General features: G+C 46.9%; 1 protein-coding gene and 1 long non-coding RNA gene across 2 annotated transcripts in view; one reads left to right on the top strand and one right to left on the bottom strand.

Moving 5' to 3' along the window:
• Positions 1-5,342, bottom strand: part of LOC116534537 — a 12,170-nt gene extending 6,828 nt beyond the window's left edge. The window contains exons 1-2 of the long non-coding RNA XR_004261773.1: positions 4,327-5,342; positions 2,063-2,067 (exon numbers count right to left, since the gene is read on the bottom strand). This is a non-coding gene — a long non-coding RNA (uncharacterized LOC116534537). The remainder of the gene's footprint in view (positions 1-2,062; positions 2,068-4,326) is intronic.
• Positions 1-18,317, top strand: part of EIF4H (eukaryotic translation initiation factor 4H) — a 32,551-nt gene extending 14,234 nt beyond the window's left edge. Inside the window, exons 2-6 of the mRNA XM_032254938.1 lie at positions 9,081-9,268; positions 11,125-11,189; positions 11,273-11,369; positions 15,997-16,134; positions 16,418-18,317. Coding sequence (XP_032110829.1) covers positions 9,081-9,268; positions 11,125-11,189; positions 11,273-11,369; positions 15,997-16,134; positions 16,418-16,557 — 628 coding nt within the window. The 3' untranslated portion in view covers positions 16,558-18,317. The remainder of the gene's footprint in view (positions 1-9,080; positions 9,269-11,124; positions 11,190-11,272; positions 11,370-15,996; positions 16,135-16,417) is intronic.
• The last annotated feature ends 2,212 nt before the right edge of the window (positions 18,318-20,529 follow it).

Genomic DNA, 20,529 nt, shown 5'->3' with positions numbered 1-20,529 from the left:
TGACCTCGTGATCCACCCGCCTCGGCCTCCCAAAGTGCTGGGATTACAGGCTTGAGCCACCGCGCCCGGCCTGTTTTTAAGAATTTTAATCCTCATCTTTGTGATGGTAAATATTATGTACTTTAAAACAATTTTTTTTTTTTTTAATTTTTATGGCTACCCTAGTAGATGTATCTTATATTACGTTGTGTTTTTTTTTTTTTTGAAATGGAGTCTCTGTCACCCAGCCCAGGCTGGAGTGCAGTGGTGCAATTTCGGCTCACTGCAGCCTTCACCTCCTGGGTTCAAGTGATTTTCCTGCGTCAGCCTCCTGAGTAGCTGGATTTACAGGCGCCTGCCACTGTGCCTGGCTAACATTTGTATTTTTAGTAGAGACAGGGTTTCACCATCTTGGCCAGACTGGTCTTGAACTCCTGACCTCGTGATCCACCCACCTTGGCACTCCTAAAGTGCTGAGTTTATAGGTATGAGCCACCACGCCTGGCCTCTTCATACTTGAGTATGTTTCTAACAGATGAGGGCTTAGTTTTCTTTTCTTTATCTGACAGTTTTCCCATTACCCAGTGTTCCGTTTTTCCTAGTTTTTGCAAAGATTACTTTGTATAGTTGGATTGTTTGAATATGCAAAATGTATCACAGAAAAATGTAGAAAATGTGAACCATGAACCAAAGCATGATATAGTAACCTTTCCTGTGTACCCATTACCTATTCTTTGTTTTTCAGTGACCTCTGTACCTCTCACTCCCTCCCCACATACTTCTGGATTACTTGAAAGGAAATGTATATGTTATTATCATCTAGAAGTACTTCAGCATGCATTTCAAAGGGAAAAATCTTTGTAAAAAAATATGATCACAACATCATCACATCTGAAAAATGGATCATTTGTTAATAGTACCAGTAGTCCAGTACATGTTTTTTATTCCTTTGTCCTGCCTACTAAATTTCCTCTCTTTTTTGAGACAGGGTTTGGCTTTGTTGCCTTGGCTGGGAGCAGTGGCACCATCATGGCTCACTGCAGTCCACCTCCAGGGCTTCAGGCATTCGTGCTTCAGCCACCCGAGTAGCTGGAACTACACAGGTGCACACCACCATGCCCGGCTAATTTTTGTATTTTTTATAGAAATGGGGCCTTGCTATTTTGCCCAGGCTGGTCTTGAACTCCTGGCCTCAATCAGTTTGCCTGCCTCAGTCTCTCAAAGTGTTGGGATTACTGGCGTGAACCACCATGAACCTCTTGTTCTTTTTAAAGCAAGAGGAGGTTCCCAGATACTTTTTAATACATTTAGTTCTTATAAGCATCATGTGTGAAATAGCTATAAATTAAGATAAATTTGATTTTAGCAAAGTATTAATGTTAGGTGTTGATACATAGAAGTGTACTTTAGTGCAAGTGAGTTAGATCTTAAATTATTTTTCAAATATTAAGTGAGGAAGAGAAGAACTGTGTTAGCTATGACTCTGAATGCCTTTGAATTCTAGGTTTTATTTTATTTTATTTTATTTTATTTATTTATTTAAGATGGAGTTTCACCATGATGGCCAGGCTGGTCTTGAACTCCTGACCTCAGGTGATCCACCCACCTCGGCCTCCCAAAGTGCTAGGATTACAGGCGTGAGCCACTGCGCCCAGCCGAATTCTAGGTTTTAAATGGAGATCTGTTTATGGCATTTTATAGTTACCTAAATAATTTTTAATAGATTATAAACATCTTAAACTGTAAATTTGTGAGTTATATGTAGATCATTATCAAATCCTCCATTGCACAAAATCATGAAGTTTTTCATAAAATGACTGGGAGCTGATAGTATGTGGAATGGCAAATCTCAAGCATTTTTTATTTATTAAGAGACAGGCTCTTACTGTGTTGCCCAGGCTGGCCTCAAACTTCTGGACTCAAATGATCTTCCCGTCTTACAGCCTCTGGAGTAACTGAGTTTACAGGCACATCCTCACACTTTCCAAAAGATCATGCAAACCATGGCCTGCATGGTGGGAGGCCAAAGCAGAAGTATCACTGGAGGCCATTTTTGAGACCAGCCTGGGCAACATAGTGAAACTCTGTCTATGAACAGATTTTTTAAAAATGTCTTAACTGGCCGGGCGCGGTGGCTCACGCCTGTAATCCCAGCACTTTGGGAGGCTGAGGCGGGTGGATCACGAGGTCAAGAGATCGAGACCATCCTGGTCAACACAGTGAAACCCCGTCTCTACTAAAACTACAAAAAATTAGCTAGGCATGGTGGCGTGTGCCGGTAATCCCAGCTACTCAGGAGGCTGAGGCAGGAGAATTGCCTGAACCCAGGAGGTGGAGGTTGTGGTGAGCTGAGATCGCACCATTGCACTCCAGCCTGGGTAACAAGAGCGAGACTCCGTCTCAAAAAAAAAAAAAAATGTCTTAACCATGTAAAGCAAAAGTTCTCTAGTGTTGACTGTCCATCTAGAATAAGGCTTTGTAAATGCCTGTCATGTCCTGTAGGTGAATAATCAAATCAGTTTAATGGGTACCTGACAAGCATTTTTAAAAATGGAATAGTCTGGGTGTGGTGGCTCATGCCTGTAATCCTAGCAGTTTGGGAGGCTGAGGCAGGCAGATCACCTGAGGTCAGGAGTTCAAGACCAGCCTGGCCAATGTGGCAAAACCCCATCTCTACTGAAAAATACAGAAATTAGCCGGGCATGGTGGTAGGCACCTGTAATCCCAGGTACTCAGGAAGCTGAGGCAGGGAGAATTGCTTGAACCCAGAGGCAGAGATTGCAGTGAGCCAAGATCATGCCACTGCACTCCAGCCTGGGCAAGAGAGCAAGACTCCGTTTTAGTTAATACACATACATGTATATTATGTATGCATGTATATTAAGTGATAATGTACTAGGTATTTTTGTCAGTACCAAAAAAGTTGGAAAAATATTTAAGTACCTAATCTCTGCTCACTGCAACCTCTGCCTCCCGGGTTCAAGCAATTCTCCTGCCTCAGCCTCCCAAGTGGCTGGGACTACAGGTGCGGGCCACCACGCCCAGCTAATTTTTGTATTTTTAGAGGAGATGGGGCTTCACCATGTTGGCCAGGATGGTCTCAATCTCTTGACCTTATGACCTTTCTGCCTGTACCTCCCAGAGTGCTAAGATGATAGGCTGAACCACTACGCCCAGGCCTGCATTGGTTTCTGTTCATAGTTACCCCCTCTTAGTCTCCTTTGACACCTACAGATCTTTTCTGGTTCATCATCCTAAGGGTTCAGTATTGGCCCCGTCTGCTGTCTGGAAGTGGAGTCCCACTTGTGTTGCTCTGTGTTGTGGGGTATATCCTGCTCCCAACTGCTCCAACCGGGAGAGACTTCTCATTGCTGTCTCCTGGTGTTTCTGCAGCCCTTTGCTTGTGATGCGATTTATCCTTTCCAAATTACCAGCTCCTTGAGGGCAGAAACTGGGTCTTAGGTTTGTGTCTTCTGTACACTCTGCTCCTCCCTTCGTAGACTTGCAGATACGTGCTTGATTTGAGTAAGGAAAAGTGATTTGCCTGTGAAGGATATTAGTCCCACTTGGAGCCGAAAGTGGGATTTTCTAAATCACTGAGGCTGTAATTTACTACTTTAATCTTCATAATCCATAGACTGTCCCTGACGGCAAAAGGGATCGGTGCTCAGTAGTGGCGGGGAGTTTGCAGCACAGACCTTGACTTCAGGCGTCTGTTCTGGATTGGCACGCTCTGCTGATCTGTATCCTGTTTTACATGCACTCCTGCTGGCCTAGCATAGCCTCAAACCTGTTTGCTCTGCCCAGGAACATTTTAGAACTGTTATTAAACTTTTATATACTACTTGGTACTTATGAAATCTTTTTATGATCAGTTTTAAGCTTTATAAAATTAGGATTTGAAATATAACAGACAAGAAAACGTAGGTACAGAGGCAATTGGGCAGAGGTCCTACATCAAGCTAGCTAAGGTTGTCAGGTGAATCTGTTCTCTCATGTGTTACTGACCTACGTAGGAATTTCATAAAACACACCTTATTTGTTTTTATTTATTTAACTTGAGACGGAGTCTCACTCTTTTGCCCAGGCTGGAATGCAATGGCATAATCTCGGCTCACTGCAACCTCTGCCTCCCGGGTTCAAGCAATTCTTCTGTCTCAGCCTTCCAAGTAGCCAGGACTACAGGTGCGCACCACCGTACCTGGCTAATTTTTGTATTTTTAGTAGAGGCAGGGTTTTACCACATGGCCAGGCGAGTCTCAGACTCCTGACCTTGTGAATACACCCACCTAGGCCTCCCAAAGTGCTGGGATTACAGGCGTGAGCCACGCGCGCCTGGCCTAACACGGTTTATTTGTCTTAGTCACCCTTGTGTCTCAAGTGACTGTCACACAGTGGACACTTCATCAGTGCTAGCTTGAGTAAAGTCACATGGCCCCGCTGCGCTGCCCCCTGGTGATTTCATTGCATGGGATGACAAGGTAACAAGTGCTTAAGTCCTGTGGAAGGGACTACTACGTCTGGTAGGACGCGGGAATATCAGGGCTGTTCAGTTAATTATTGAAAAGTCTAGAGTATTAAGCCACTGGTGGGGGTGTGACGCACGAGTGAGTTGAACAAGCTGGTGGCCTTTGGTGTATCTTTGCTCCAGAATTACGTCATCAGTTAGCTGTTAGGTGCGGCCATTTAGTATGTGCTCACTTTTCAAAATGGTTTGCCCCAAACCAGATTTTTCTATCTTCTCCAAAGCCAGAGCCACTCCTGCCATCCTAGTGCATTTTCAGTAGTGCCCCATGGTCTTCTGGCATTCAGCTGGGCTTCCTGTGCTCAGTCAGGGGTCAAGTCTGGCCTGATCTCAGTTCCACAGTTGTTCTGCTCTGTAAGCTTGAGCACATTTAGCAAGCCCTTGCACCTTCAAACACCCGAGAGTTTATCATCTCTCTTCATCCTCACCCTTAAGCTTTTAAAAAAATGATACCTGGTTAATTTAGTTTTTATGTATGTTACACATTTATAGACACACACATACTGTATATATACATGTTATATATGCCCTACACGGTTGTGAGCTACTTACACACAAGGGAATCTTTTTTTTTTTAAGATAGGATTTCTCCATGTTGGCCAGGCTGGTCTTGAGCTCCTGACCTCAGGTGATCCACCTGCCTTGGCCTCCCAAAGTGCTGCGACTACACGCATGAGCCACCACGCCTGGCACAAGGGAATCTTTTAACATCATTAAGCATCACTAGATGTTTAATGTTGAGTAATGAATTTAAAGTTTGTTTTGTGTTTTTTTTTTTAACATTCACCCTCCATTTTTATGGTTTTCCACATGTTTATTCTGTATCTTTTTTTTTTTTTCTCTCTCTCTCACTTTTGAGCGGGAGTCTTGCTCTATAGCCTGGCTGGAGTGCAGTGGCACAATCTCGGCTTGCTGCAACCTCCACCTCCCAGGTTCAAGCGATCCTCCCACCTCAGCCTCCAGAGTTGCTGGGATTACAAGTGTATGCCACCACATCTGGCTCATTTTTGTGTTTTTAGTAGAGACAGAGTTTCACCATGTTGGCTAGGCTGGGCTTGAACTTCTGGCCTCAAGCGATCCACCCACCTCGACCTCCCAAAGTGCTGGGATTACAGGCGTGGGCCACTGCGCCTGGCCTTTTTTCTTTTTTTTTTTTTCTTCTTCAGTTTGGAGACAGTCTCCCTCTGTCACCCAGGCTCACAGCAGCATCAACCTCCTGGGCTCAGGTGATCTTCCCACCTTAGCCTCCCAGGTAGCTGGGAATATAAGTCTGGGCCACCACACACAGTTGAGAGAGAGAGAGAGAGAGTGAGTTAGAGTTAGAGAGTTTGTGTGTGTGCGTGTATTTTTATTTTTTTAATTTATTGTGAGACAGAGTCTTTCTCTGTTGCCAGGCTGGAGTGCAGTGACATGACCTCGGCTCACTGCAACCTACGCCTCCTGGGTTCAAGCTATTCTGCCTCAGCCTCCCCAGTAGGTAGGACTACAGGTACGCGCCACCATGCCCAGCTAATTTTTCTATTTTTAATAGAGATGGCAGTTCACCATGTTGGCCAGGATGGTCTTGATCTCTTGACCTTGTGATATACCTGCCTCAGCCTGCCAAAAAGTGCTGGGATTATAGGCATGAGCCACCATGCCCGGCCAATTTTTTATATTTTTTTATGGAGATGGGGTCTTACTGTGTTGCCCAGGCTGGTCTCAAACTCCTGGCCTTAAGGGATCCTCCTGCCTCAGCCTCCCAAACTGTTGGGATTACAAGAATGAGCCGCCGGGCCCGGCCTTATACTGTATCTCTTCTTTTGTTGTTTGTATTTTGAGACGGAGTGTTGCTCTGTCGCCAGGCTGGAGTGCAGGCGCAACCTTGGCTAACTGCAACCTCGGCTAACTGCAACCTCCACCTTCCAGGTTCAAGCAATTCTGCATCAGCGTCCTGAGTAGCTGGGATTACAGGCGTGCACCACCACACCCAGATAGTTTTTTGAATTTTTGGTAGAGACAGGGTTTTGCCATTTTGGCCAGGCTTGTCTCAAATTCCTGACCTCAGGTGATCTACCCATCTCAGCCTCCCAAAGTGCTGGGATGACAGGCGTGAGCTATGGCGCCCAGCCTGTAGCTCATGTATTTATTATCCAGTTCTAAATAGTATCTTATTGAAAATATTTTAGGATTTATGGTCTTGGAGATGGCAATGATAGAGTAGTATTGGCAAAGGTTATTGAAATGCAAAATAAGTTGCATTTACTAGATCTGGAAAGGTGGGAGGAGTGGGCAAGTAGAATGCAAGTCTCTCGTAAACCTATTTTCCGGTGGTCTTAGAACATAACGTGGAACTTCCTATTGGAAAGTATCAGATTTCTGAATTATGAAACGTAAAACTTTTTTACCATCAAAGAATCATTACAGCTTGGTCAACCCATCTTCATAAAAATGCTTTGGTGAGTAATACTTGTTCACTATTTGAGACACTTGGAATGTACCTTCTGGAGGAAGTGGAGTTTCCATTATGATGTTTCTAGCAGTATATGGATGAAAGACCAGGTTGCTCTCTAAGATGGGTATTAGTATTTCCCCTGCAAGGGGGGTGACGTTGAGCAGGTCTTTGATTGTTGTGAAGGATCTCATTTATTTAAACGTACTTCCCGTTTAGGAAAAAACAGCTGGCTGCCAGCACAGTATTTTTGGAGCAAACAGGAAATGGGTTAAATGTCTGTTTCAAAAACACATCACTCCCTTAATTTTTTTTTTCCTCCTGAGTTTTCCAAACCTTTTATTTTGAAAATTTTCGAGTCTACAATAAGGTTGAAATAATGGTAGAGTGGGATGACGCTGGTGGATGCAGAAGTGACTGTTGTGCCCTGCTTGTCTGCATGCCTGCACACATGCCCTTTATGGTGACCTGCGTGAAAACAAATGTTGGCTGTCGGCACTTCACTCCTAACGACTTTAAGTCTCTCCTGGGTCATTTTGATACAATCTATGTATACTATATTTTGATTTCTTTCTTTTTCTTTCTTTCTTCTTTCTTCTTTTTTTTTTTTTTTTTTTTTTTTTTTAGATGGAGTTTCACTCTTGTTACCCAGGCTGGAGTGCCGTGGTGCGATCTTGGCTCACTGCAACTTCTGCCTCCTGGGGTCAAGCGATTCTCCTGCCTCAGCCTCCCAAGTAGATGAGATTACAGGTGCACACCACTACGCCCAGCTAATTTTATATTTTTAGTAGAGATGGGGTTTCTCCATGTTAGGCTGATCTCAAACTCCTGACCTCAGGTGATCCACCCACCTCGGCCTCCCAAAGTACTATGTTAGGATTAACTCAGTTTTACAAATAAAATAAAGCTTAGAGAAATTGAATAACTTCTCAAGGTCATAATGCTAGTAAGTGACAGGCTGGATTTAAACAGATACCTATGCAAAGTAAACGCTTGATATAACTGAGGAAGTGACATCGAGGTTTGAATGGATTGGTAAGGTACACCACGTATTTCAGGACCCCGTGAAGTATTGCATGAGAGTGTTATGTACATGAATATTTGCTCTGTAACATTGAAAATTTGTATTAGGACATTCTGTTTTTTGTTTTTTGAGATGGAGTTTTTGCTCTTGTTGCCCAGGCTGGAATGCAGTGGCACGATCTTGGCTCACTACAACCTCCGACTCCCAGGTTCAAGCGATTCTCCTGTCTCAGCCTCTTGAGTAGCTGGGATTACAGGCATGCATCACCATGCCTGGCTAATTTTGTATTTTAAGTAGAGACGGGGTTTCGCCATGTTGGACAGGCTGGTTTCGAACTTCTGACATCAAGTGATCCCCCAGCCTCTGCCTCCCAAAGTGTTGGGATTACAGGAGTGAGCCACCATGCCCGGCCTTATTAGGACATTCTTATGCCCATAGTCGAGCAGTAAGGGGAAATCATTTCATTATGTGTGAATGTGTTAAGCAGCTTCAGTAATCCTTCCTCTGAATCCAGCATTACTTCTAGACAGTCCCTTTCCGTATTTCTTAGCACCATGGTGTGTGAAGGAGGGTATTTGCTTAGGTTTTAGAGTGTAAATACTGCAGATAGCAGATTCTGAGTGAATAGGAGAGAAGCAGTTGTCTTAGGAAGGCATGTTATGTTTAGGCTGGGCATGGTGGCACACGCTCCAGCACTTTGGGAGGCCAAGGCAGCCAGGTCACCTGAGGTCAGGAGTTCGAGACCAGCCTGGCCAATATGGTAAAACCTCATCTCTAGTAAAAATACAAAAAGTAGCCAGGCGTGGTGGAGCATGCCTGTAATCTCAGTTACTCAGGAGGCTGAGGCAGGAGAATCTCTTGAATCTGGGAGACAGAGGTTGCAGTGAGCTGAGATCACGCCACTGCAGTCGAGCCCGGGTGACAGAGACATAGTTCATCTTACAGATTTTTTCTTTTTCTTTTTTTGTTCTTTCTCAGGCCATTCGCCGTAACAGTCTTATGGTGCGTTCGAGCAGAGTGCCTCACCGGGGCGCTGGCCAGGTGGCTCAGTGGAAGACAACTTGACTTGGTTTGCTTGTTTACTCTGGGCACATTTGAGTCCTGTCTCTCTCCCCTTCTAGGTCCCGCGGCAGTGCTGGTGGCCATGGTTCCCGTAGCCAGAAGGAGTTGCCTACAGAGCCCCCCTACACAGCATACGTAGGAAATCTACCTTTTAACACGGTGCAGGGTGACATAGATGCGATCTTTAAGGATCTCAGCATAAGGAGTGTACGGCTAGTCAGAGACAAAGACACAGACAAATTTAAAGGTGAGTTTGGGGGGTTCTTATTGTATATAACTGTAAAGGGTGGGGGAGGATGGGAACGGGTTCTAAATAAAAACAGATCAGTGAACCAGAGCCTCTAATCAGGAAAGTGTTTTAAAGATTTGCCTGGTCTGAGTAGCTGAAAGAAATGTAGCTCTTCAACTCAGGTCTTCAGTTCACTTAGGGGAAAATGTTTTCTATACAATGTAGTCTGTGAAATATGTGGCATTCACCCAAGTTCGTGGGCCTGACCTCCACAGCAGTCCTGTGTCTGCCAGTAATGGAGTTCCCCAGGAGAGAGGGGAACAGAGCCGAGAACTCTTAGGCATGTTCCACCTGGAATGCCGGGTAGATTTTTCTTGGTAGTGCAGGCATCCAGTTATTACAAAATCCAGAAGAGAAGCAGCCAGTGTTGTCAGTATGTGTTCGTAAATTTGGAGAGTGTGCTTGGGAGGGCTGGCTGAGATTTCAGAGGTGGTGTGTCTGTAGGGTGCGGGAAAGAGAGGAAGAGGAAGAAGGAATCCGAGCGGCATTCTGCCTGCAGGGCTTCCTGAAGGAAGTGTGCTTGGTATTTAAGTGCGTGATGCTGGGTCTTGGGGTGTTTGGTCCACATGTTCCACCAAGAAGCACATCTGTGACAGGTACGGAGTGACTTGTGGTGGGGAGCTGTCCCAGCAGTAGAGGAGGCCTTGCTGACCGGGGAGGTTTTGTGTGTCAGTGGCATTCTTAATCTTTTTGACTTCGGAATCTGAAGCCCCATGGAGTGTGTAATCAAACAGTGAAAGCAGATATGTCAGTTACACTTGTGGAAATAAGCTCCACAAGTTTGCTTGCTAGCAGGCATTAGGAATTCAACTTTGGGTAGAAATGCGTGGGTGAGCCTAGCCTTTGGGCTGGGTCAGTCGCCGCAGGCTTTGGAGTTTGGCTCATAGAACATCTTCACTTGCGCAGCTCTGGAGGGCGAGCTTCATGATGTGGCTCCTGCTGCCTCTGTGAAGCCGGGGTAGTGTTCTCCATGTTTCCCAAAGTTAAGTCCACTTAGGGAAGAGAGCTGGGGGGACATCCCTCCAGCCAAGGCAGTTGGCTTTACACACAGTTGGTGAACAGGGCGAGTTTGGACTCAGGCCTTCAAAGCACTTGCGGTCTAGTGGCTTCGAAGATGAAGTGCGATGATGAAGTTAATGCACAGGGCAAGGATGCTGGGGAGAGGGGATGCAGGGTGCAGTGTGAGCATCCAGGGAGTCGTCCACCTAGATTTAGACCCCAGGCAGCAAGGAAGGGGCAGCGTCAGAATCTGACATCAGAGACATGGGTTGTCAGTAACACGTACTTGAACCCAGGCCGTCTGTCTTTTCATTAACATTCAGAGAAGCACACCCTGGTTGCCGAAGGTATATTTTTAGCTTTGTGAAGCAAATTTGCTGTCAGCTACCTGAGTAGTAAGTTAAACAGGCACTTTAAGCCTCTTCTTCAAAGCATTTTAGGATATCAGATTTGAAATCTGTGAAATCTAATCCTCACTTAGATTAAATAGTCATTCAGAAGTCAAAACAGCTGCCATTGGCCTGAGGAAGGTTTTAATACTATGGTTAAAACATTCAAGAAGAAAGCTTTCTAGAAATGCAGCTGCTATTTCAGTGCATGTTCAGTTAGCATTTTCTGACTGATTATGATCGAGAGGGAGCAGTGCCAGTCAGCTCTGTCTACGGAAAGTAAAAGGTGCTCCTTCAGGCTCCCCTAGCCTACTGTCATCTAGACAGCAGAGTGGTAGTTGTGCTGTGGAGAAATCCTACGAACAGGATCCCCCCATGTCTTTAATCCAGAATTACTTCAGGAAATCGTGGTCTTGTCTTTTCCAGGATTCTGCTATGTAGAATTCGATGAAGTGGATTCCCTTAAGGAAGCCTTGACATACGATGGTGCAGTAAGTATCCTCAGTTTCTCTGCCATAGCAGCTGAGATTCTTTTCTTTGCCAATACTTAACACTATTTTCCCCTTATTATTAGCTGTTGGGCGATCGGTCACTTCGTGTGGACATTGCAGAAGGCAGAAAACAAGATAAAGGTGGCTTTGGATTCAGAAAAGGTGGACCAGATGACAGAGGTGATTGGTTCTTCTAAAGCTGAACTTCATACAAACTTGCAGTATGCCTACCAGTTGCAACTCTTGAATGTTCCCAGTGGAACTCGATTACCTCATAGGTGTGATAGGTTCTTGCGAGCTCTTAGAAGGTTGCATAAAATCTTAGAAAGAATGGCTGATGCTTCTGCAAGCCTGGGTTTTTTTTTTTTCTGTTGGAAGCAAAAACTCTTAGAATGATTTCATTGACCCTCCCATCACATGAATTATATGTCTTCCAAATGAATTTTTCCATGTTTGTGCAGCAAGGTAATGACACTTCCTCAACTTTATCTTTTTTGTGTATCCTCAGGAATGGGTAGCTCCCGAGAATCTAGAGGTGAATGGGATTCCCGGGGTGACTTCAATTCCGGTGTCAGTATTTAAAGTATCACCACATAACTTTTCCCAGGGGCCTTGCTGCTGTTGTCTGTTTCTTGTGAGTAGCCCGCCTGGTGGGACTACCACTTTCGTTCCTTTAACAAACAACCTCTCCTGGAAGGTGCCCAGGCAAGCAGGTAAGCCTCTGTTAGAGTCTGTGGGGGCAGGCCTTGAAGGCTCCACACTGGGCCAGTGAGGCCTGTGCTCCTTTGTGGTCACCTGTGATCGCCTGCATTTCCTTAGATGCGCCAGGCCTGGGCCCTTGGTCTCGCTCAGCAGTTTTTCTCAGACTCTAGCCGGGGGATCTCCTTGGTAGTTTTGTGTATGGCACCAAGAGAAGTATACTGTTCCTTCCAGAAAACGGGATAGAGGTTTGGGCTCTCATACGTGGTGAAAGGTAGTCCTGATGGCCTATTTTTTTTTCCTTGGAGGATTGGGGGTCCGATCCCTTGAGAGTGGACATGCCTCACGTCGTCATTAGCTTTCTTAGCCAACTCCAGGCAGACCAGCTGGTGTCACAGCGCAAAGCACCACTCCCCGAACCAGGCCTCTGCTCTGCAGGGTGATTTGCAGCATTTTTTTCATCTCTACTTTCTGGTTTTTTATTGCAAAAGTGTAAAATGTTTTATGTTTACACAATGATAATGTCAGTTGTAATACAGAAAGGTAGGGAAAGAAAAATTTGTTTTCTTCCCAACAACCTTGGGATATACTCTCATGCTCTGCACCCTTCCCATCAGAACAAAACTGGCGTACAGTAATGGGTAAGTGCGGGAGGGGCTGGTGTGTGCTGTCTTGTGAGTCTGAGATTTTTTAAAAACCCAGCTGTGGCTAAACAGATGACTGATGATCTGTTGACTAATATAGTTCGTAAAAGTCCTGTAGCCAATCAGAAGTGAGCTTATTCATAAAAGTGCAGTATGGTCCAGTCAGTCTGTGATTTTATGTATAGGCTAGTCTCTGACTGAACCTGAAGCAGCTGTCTCGGAGCCGGCCGGCAGCTCGGGAACGGCCTTTCACCTGCCTTTTGGTATTCGCAGGTGCTGTAGAGGTCACCCAGATACGAATGTCTTCCTACCCGTGGCCTAATTTCGCCACTGGCACTCAAGCAGAGACACAGTGAACACAGCCCTGGCCTTGCTGCCCCCAGTTCCAGTGGGAACTGCAGCGTTCTGGCGACATCTCAAACCTACGTGGACTCACTTGACGGAGTAATGGCTGATTTGAGGCGTTACACGTTATTTGCAAGAATAGAGCTTTTTTACTTTTTAATAGGACGGTGCTGTTTTTTTAATGATACATGCTCATTGTAAGAAAACAAAATAGAGCAACAGAAAAGTACAAAGCAAGCAAAGGCATTCCACCATCAGAAATAGCCTGTGTTAAACTAAGCTTTGTAAAGAAAACCGAAGATTTTCATGAATAGTTTGCTTCCTAAAAACCCACCAGCAGATTTGGTGAGAGTCTTGTTCATGTCAGACCTCGCTTTTCATTCCTAATTTTCCCACTGCTTATTCCCTAGGAGGTTTTGAAATGAGGCTCTCACTTGGTTTTAATGCACACTGATAGTTTTCTCTGCTGGGCTCTGTCGTGCCCCGTCAGGCACCTGAACACACAAGTGGCACTTGTGTTTCCCTGCTTCACTAGTGTGGGTGTGAGCACATATGTCTCATGCCAGACCTTGGTGGCGGAAATGATTTAATCTTGTATAGAAGGTGTAAATTTACTTTGTACTCACATGGAAAGGAAAGGTACACTTCACAGTTGAGTTTGGGGGAACGTCAGGTTCAGCGTTTGAATACTAATTAGGCTTGTTCAATGAACTGTGTGATGTGGTGGCTAAAAGACTTTGTAAAGACCTTCTTCTTGACTATGTGCCTCCCAGTATGTTCCCCTAAAGCAGTGCTCCTGTTGGCCTCAATCAGTCGAGACTTGTTTTCATTACTTGTTTTGTTGAAATTGGTGTGATTTAACACAAGTCTCTGAACCGGGTGTGAGATCACTTGACTGGTTTCCAAAACCCTTGCCACCTTTAAATAATAGAAATTGGCCCTCCCCACGAGTTACCCAGTCGGCGCTGGTCATCTGCAGTGGCTCTGTGGAGGGGCTGGAGCACTGGATGAGCCAGTGTGGAGCTGCTCCTGTGAGCCTCAGATCACAGCGTTTCATCAGCTGATCGCACCTAACATTGTTTTATGTGACCTTCGTTCTAAATACGCCTCAGTTAATGTTTGTTGATCCACTTAATGCGTAGTGTTCACACTAAACTCAGGGCCCGCTAGTCGGTGGTGCCATCATTTCGGCCTGTTGGAAAGCTCGTCCCATGCCGGTTTTGTCTGTAAGGCACCTCACAGCGAGCCCACACTTAGGAGCAACAGAACACTTCCCACTGCACGTGGGGCCACTTTAGACAGCGATGCCACCAGCAGAAGCCCAGAAGGGCAGAACACCCGACACTCACCACAAAAAGACTTGACAGTTAGGAATGGAAACAGGCAGAGCCCGGTCTTTTTCAGCCTCAGCTGGGATCATCACATCTGCGCAGGTCCAAGCCTGACTGCAGAAATGCTGCTGGTACGCAGCTTGGGGAATGACACATGAATTTTAGCGACTGGATGGATTTGCAAATAGGGGATCTGTGGATAATGAGGATGACTGTATAGTGCATACCGCAGGCTCTGAGGGTTTTTCTCCAAGACAAACTCCCTGAAAGCTCAGTCACGGCACTGCCCTTGCAGAGAGTAGCAGCGGTCACCCCTGAGTGCGCAGCCAGCGGCAGCAAGCTCATTTTTTTTGTTGTTGAGATGGAGTCTCGCTCTGTCGCCAGGCTAGAGTGCAGTGGCATGATTTTGGCTCACTGCAACCTCCATCTCCTGGGTTCAAGTGATTCTTGTGCCCTCGGCCTCCTGAGTAGGCTGGGATTACAGGTGCCCGCCACCACACCCAGCTAATTTTTGTATTTTTGGTAAAGATGAAGTTTCATCATGTTGGCCAGTATGATCTCAATCTCCTGACCTCATGATCCACCTGCCTCGGCCTCCCAAAGTGCTGGGATTACAGGCCTGAGCCACCGCACCAATCATTTGTTTGATTATGGCTTAATTTCTTTTTGCCAATGTTTTTTTTTTCCCTTGAGACAGTCTCACTTCATCACCCAGGCTGGAGTGTAATGGCATGATCTCAGCTCACTGCACCCTCCACCTTCTGGGTTCAGTCGATTCTCCTGCCTCAGCCTCCTGAGTAGCTGGAACCCTCAGGCAGGCACCACTACCATGCCCAGCTAACTTAATATATTTTTCGTAGAGACTGAGTCTCACTGTGTTGCCCAGTCTGGTCTTGAACTTCTGGGCTCAAGTGAACCTCCCACCTCAGCATCCCAAAGTGCTGGGGTTGTAAGGCGTAAACTACTCTTTTTACCAAATTTTAACTTCAGTAGATTATACAGTTAATGTCTCGCTTTCACTTAAGTACAATAAAGGCCCCTTGAGACCCTTGAGAAAATATTCTTTCCTTCTACCCACCAGTGAGAATTCTGGCATTTTTTTTTCTTCATATAGCTTTTTCTTCTGATTTTGTGTTCTAACTTATAAATAGTTCTAAATTTCAGGTTTATCTTTTAAACTAGCTTTGTAGATTTATATTAGAAAATAGAATTCAGCCTGCTGTGAGGCTCTCTTGTTTTGCTTAATTTGTTTTCTCTTCTAAGATGCTAATTCCTTTTTCTTTGGAAAGTCTGTTAGTGCTGTCATTACTCCACACGTTGGCATTTGGACCCATTTTTAATGCACTTGATTTTGGAGAGACTTCAGATACTGGACACGCTAAAGAATTTACAGATTGCCGGGTGTGGTGGCTCACGCCTGTAATCCCAGCACTTTGGGAGGCCGAGGCGGGTGGATCACGAGGTCAAGAGATCGAGACCATCCCGGTCAACATGGTGAAACCCCGTCTCTACTAAAAATACAAAAAATTAGCTGGGCATGGTGGTGCGTGCCTGTAATCCCAGCTACTCAGGAGGCTGAGGCAGGAGAATTGCCTGAACCCAGGAGGCGGAGGTTGTGGTGAGCCGAGATCGCGCCATTGCACTCCAGCCTGGGTAGCAAGAGCGAAACTCCATCTCAAAAAAAAAAAATTTTACAGATTAACCTCAAACAACTCCCAGAACATTATTCTATAAGCAGCTTGGAGGTGATCGTTTGAAAAGTAATTCAATGTCCTCCTCCTTCCCCAGGCTTCAGGGATGACTTCTTAGGGAGCAGGGGAGGTAGTCGCCCAGGTGACCGGCGAACAGGCCCCCCAATGGGCAGCCGCTTCAGAGATGGCCCTCCCCTGCGCGGATCCAACATGGATTTCAGAGAACCGACAGAAGGTAGGGGCTCGAGTGTTGGCGGAGGGCGTCTTTTCCTGACGGGATGATCGTGGCCCGTTCACACCCCACGGGGACTTGCATTCCTGCGGCACACAAGTTGTCAGCATAGATCGTCACGTTCTCCGCAGTAGCAGGTTCATCTTGGTCATTAGAGCACCTGCTGAGGGGGTGGCAGGCCAGGTGAAGTCTAGAACGTGGGCTGGGTTGCTGACAGCATCAGCGTGGTCGTTTGGCCTGGATGTGGAATGGGATCCTCTCTGACAAACTGCTTTTTCTCCCCCAGAGGAAAGAGCACAGAGACCACGACTCCAGCTTAAACCTCGAACAGTCGCGACGCCCCTCAATCAAGTAGCCAATCCCAACTCTGCTATCTTCGGGGGTGCCAGGCCCAGAGAGGAAGTTGTTCAGAAGGAGCAAGAATGAGCCTGTGGTTGGGAGGGAATGGGGCGTGGGCGGTGAGAGCAGGACCACGGCCTGGTGAGTCCCCGGGCGTCCTGCCGCCACCACTCCCGTGCCTGCCATTGGCCCCCTCACAGCGGAAACAGCTTGTGAGTGCATGTCGGCTGTTAACAAGTGGTTTTTAGTACATTCTGGGCTTTGCTGTATCTCTCTAGTGCCTGTCTGTGCAGTTTTTTCTTTCTTCCGCTGCTTCCCCATTTCCCTTCTGTCCTGTTCCTCCTGCTCCTTGTTTTCCCAGCAGCACATGGGGTTCCGCGGAGGAGCGGAGGTGGCCGCCGTGGGGAGTCGTTTGGGCTGCGGTGCTGCGTCATTTTTCTCCTTTGCTTTCTCTTTTACTTTAGCCCCTGGCCCGACTCCAGGCGTCTCCTTTCATTTCCTCAGTGCTTCTCTTCTGACCTGCATGTGGAGTTCTGTATTGCTGGGGTTTCCAACAAAAACCAGAAGTCACTGACAGATGGAACTGCTCCTTGTTGGTATTCAGCTGTGACAGACAGAATCGCAGGCCCACTAGGATAAAACTCTCTGCAGGGTCCTTTCCATTGCTGTTGGGAAGGGAGTCCTGGCTCCCTGACCCCTCCCCAGTGGACTGTCCAAGCAGATAGGCTCGTGAGAGAAACAGTGAGAACTGAGAGTGGGGGCCTGGAACAGCGGTAGGGAGTCCACGGAGAAGACGGCGAGTGCTCGCAGGCGTTCACGCGCGTTTGTTGCCGCTCTTTCGAGGCAGAGTCCCAGCTGGTAAACTCCTCTCACCAGGCGTGGTCGGCGCTCCCCTCCGGCTGGGTGCAGTGAACGGCGAGCTGGTTTCTTTCTTTTCTGCTGGGCCGAGGCACTTTGGGGGTGGAGGGGTGGTGCTGGCGCAGACGCGGCGTTTCCCCCCATTCCTGTTGGCTGCGTGTTTGTGTTGGTCTGTTCTGGTCTAGGCGACATGATGAGATACTGTGCTTCCCACCTCCCCTTCAGTTCAGAGCCAAAATGGTCTGGAATCTGGCACTTCACTCATCTCTTGTTGAAATGAGCTGTACTGTGCAGAGCTGTCGGGACCCTTCAGCTAGCCGTAGAGGACTGCAGCTGTCTAGGTCTGGGACACACTGGGTTGTTCCCATGTGCAGGATTTAGCACTTACCTGGGGGTTAGTGCTAGGGCGTAGGCTTCTGAGCTTAACACCTCCGTGTGAACAGATGAAACACCCTTCAGTACCCACGTCCCAGTCTGTCCTGTGGGGAGCAGTTCAGGGGCGGCCGGCAGCAGGCGCCTAGGAAAGAGACCCTCGCCGGGTGCTGGCGGGGCCAGGGTGGCCTGGGCGCCCAGCGTTGTGTGCTTAGTAGTTGGTCACCAGCCGCCATCCTTGGCTTCTCCCACTGTGTCTTTGTGACAAGGCCTCAGCAATCCACAGAACTCTCTCTCTCCTTCCCTCCACCTGTCGGCTTCTCTGCTTCCAAGATAAGAACCATTTGTGTAACACCAATACTTAACTTCAGAAAGACATGCATTATGTGGTGTAATCAAACCCGATGCTTTCAGATGACCTACTTACATCTTCAGTGTGGATAAGATAAAGAACAAAACAAATGCATCTAAACCTCCGGGCAACCCAGTTGACTTTGCAGTGTGAGAATGGAATTCCAAACACTTAACACTTCAGCTATATGACAGAAAGTGAATCTATGGATATGGTATTTTGTGAATGATCTTTTAAATAAAAGAAAACCTTACGTAATATTTAATGCCTGCCTTTATTTTTGAGTTCTTTTCAGCTGCTCATGAAATGGACCGATTTTAAATTTGGGAAGCAGCATTGAAATGGAAGAGTCTACTTTAATTTTAACTCCGGGATGAGTGAGTTGTTTTTTTTTTTTTGAGTGAGGTTTGAAAAGCTGGTGATGATTGGAAATAGAATGCCAGTTTTCCCCCTCGCTTGCTAAAAGCATTATTTTCCCAACCAGGTGGAAATCTTGAAAGTCTAGCCGTTCCTTTACCTAGCTGTTAGGTAAAGGGACATAAGTTTTTTTTTGTTGTTGTTGTTTTTTTTCTCAAGATGGAAGAAGTCAAGTTTGTTTTTTTGTTTGTTTGTTTGTTTTTGTTTTTTTTTTTAAAGATGGGGTTTCACCATGATGGCCAGGCTGGTCTTGAACTCCTGAACTCAGGTGATCCACCCACCTCGGCCTCCCAAAGTGCTAGGATTACAGGCGTGAGCCACCGCACCCAGCCAGAAATCAAGTATTTACACAACTGTGGCTGCTTTCATACTGCTTGTCTGCAGAGGAAATTCTGGGTACCCCTCATGGCGGGGAGGGCTGCTGCCTCCTGAGAAGCAGATCCTGATTTTGGGGAGGTGCCACTTTAGTTTGCTGCTGGGTAATGTTAAAACGGACTTCTGCAGACAAAGAAGAGCTGGGAGGGAAGGTGTAGGGCATGAATGCATGCTTCAGAAACCGGGCTGGCTTTGGAAGGGCCTGGCCAAGGCAGAGCTCGCCTGCCTACAGATGGAAGCATTGTCCAGTGATGGGGGACCTGGGACCACGGCTACAGTTGAGTAAGGTGGCCAGGTGCTGTTCAGGTGGGGGCCGAGTAACTGCTGCTTGAACTGCTTTCTACCCAAGAGCAGCTGCTAGGACTCAGATGTTTTGGAGACAGGATTTCCCTCTGCCACCCAGACAGGAGTGCAGTGGCACAGTCAGCTCTCTGCAGCCTGAACCTCCCCAGCCTCCTCCCACCTCAGCCTCCCTCCTGAGTAGCTGGTACTAATACCCCACTAATTTTTTTTTTTCTTAGAGATGGGGTCTTGCTATGTTGCCCAGGCTGGAGTGCAGTGGCTATTCACAGGCGCAATCCCACTACTGATCAGCACGGGAGCTTTGACCTGCTCCGTTTCCGACCTGGGCCGGTTCACCCCTCGTTAGGCAACCTAGTGGTCCCCTGCTCCCGGGAGGTCACCATATTGATGCTGAATTTAGTGCGGACCCCCGATCTGCATAGCGCACTACAGCCCGGAACTCCTGGGCTCAAGCGATCCTCCAGCCTCAGCCTCCCAAGTAGCCAGGATTACAGGTGCCCACCACTATGCCAAGCTAATTTTTGTATTTTTAATAGAGATGGGGTTTCACCATGTTCGCCAGGCTAGTCTCAAACTCCTGACCTCAGGTGGTCTTCCTGCCTCGGCCTCCCAAAGTGCTGGAATTATAGGCGTGAGCCACCGCACCTGGCCCATACCCCACTAATTTTTAAAAATTCTTTGTAGAGATGGGGGTGCCACTACGTGCCCCAGGCTGGTCTGGAACTCTTGGCCTAAGCTTCCTCCCGCTATGGCAACCTCCACCTCATGGGTTCAAGCGATTCTCCTGATTCTCCTGCCTCAGCCTCCCAAAGTGCAGTGATGGAAGTTGTGAGCCACCACGCCGGGCCAAATTTCTTTCTTTGGGGTATGTACCCAGCAGTGGGAGTGCTGGATCTCACGGTAAGCTCAATGTTTGGTTTTGTGAGGAGCCTCCAAACCTTTTTCCATGGCGGGTTTGGACATTTATATGCCCACCAATAGGGCACAAGCTCTCCCTCTTCACATCGTCGCCTGCATGTGTTATTTATATCGCGGTTTAAAAAATAATACACCAAAAACGATGGAGTTGTGGGGAAAAAAAGCCTCACTGCACGTGAACATGAACTGTCTAGGCTTTTCTGTTTGGTGGTGGTTTTTTTTTTTTTTTTTTTTTTTTTGGTGATGGTTTTTTTGAGGCAGGGCATCACTCTCGCTCAGGCTGGAGTTCAGTGGCATGATCTCAGCTCACTGCAGCCACCTCCCGGGTTCAAGCCTCAGCCTTCCGAGTAGCTGGGATTTACAGGCGCAGCTGTGCATTGAAAGTAATGATAAAAACCACAATTACTATTGTGCCCAACCTAATGCCATCCCCACCAGCGTCCCCCACCTAATGCCATCCCCAC

Source organism: Sapajus apella, unplaced genomic scaffold (genome assembly GCF_009761245.1).
Source record: "Sapajus apella isolate SASKATOON/1434 unplaced genomic scaffold, GSC_monkey_1.0 scaffold88, whole genome shotgun sequence".
NCBI lineage: Eukaryota > Metazoa > Chordata > Mammalia > Primates > Cebidae > Sapajus > Sapajus apella.
The sequence above is the reverse complement of the archived record's forward strand: the minus strand, read 5'-3'. Positions and strand labels throughout refer to the sequence as shown.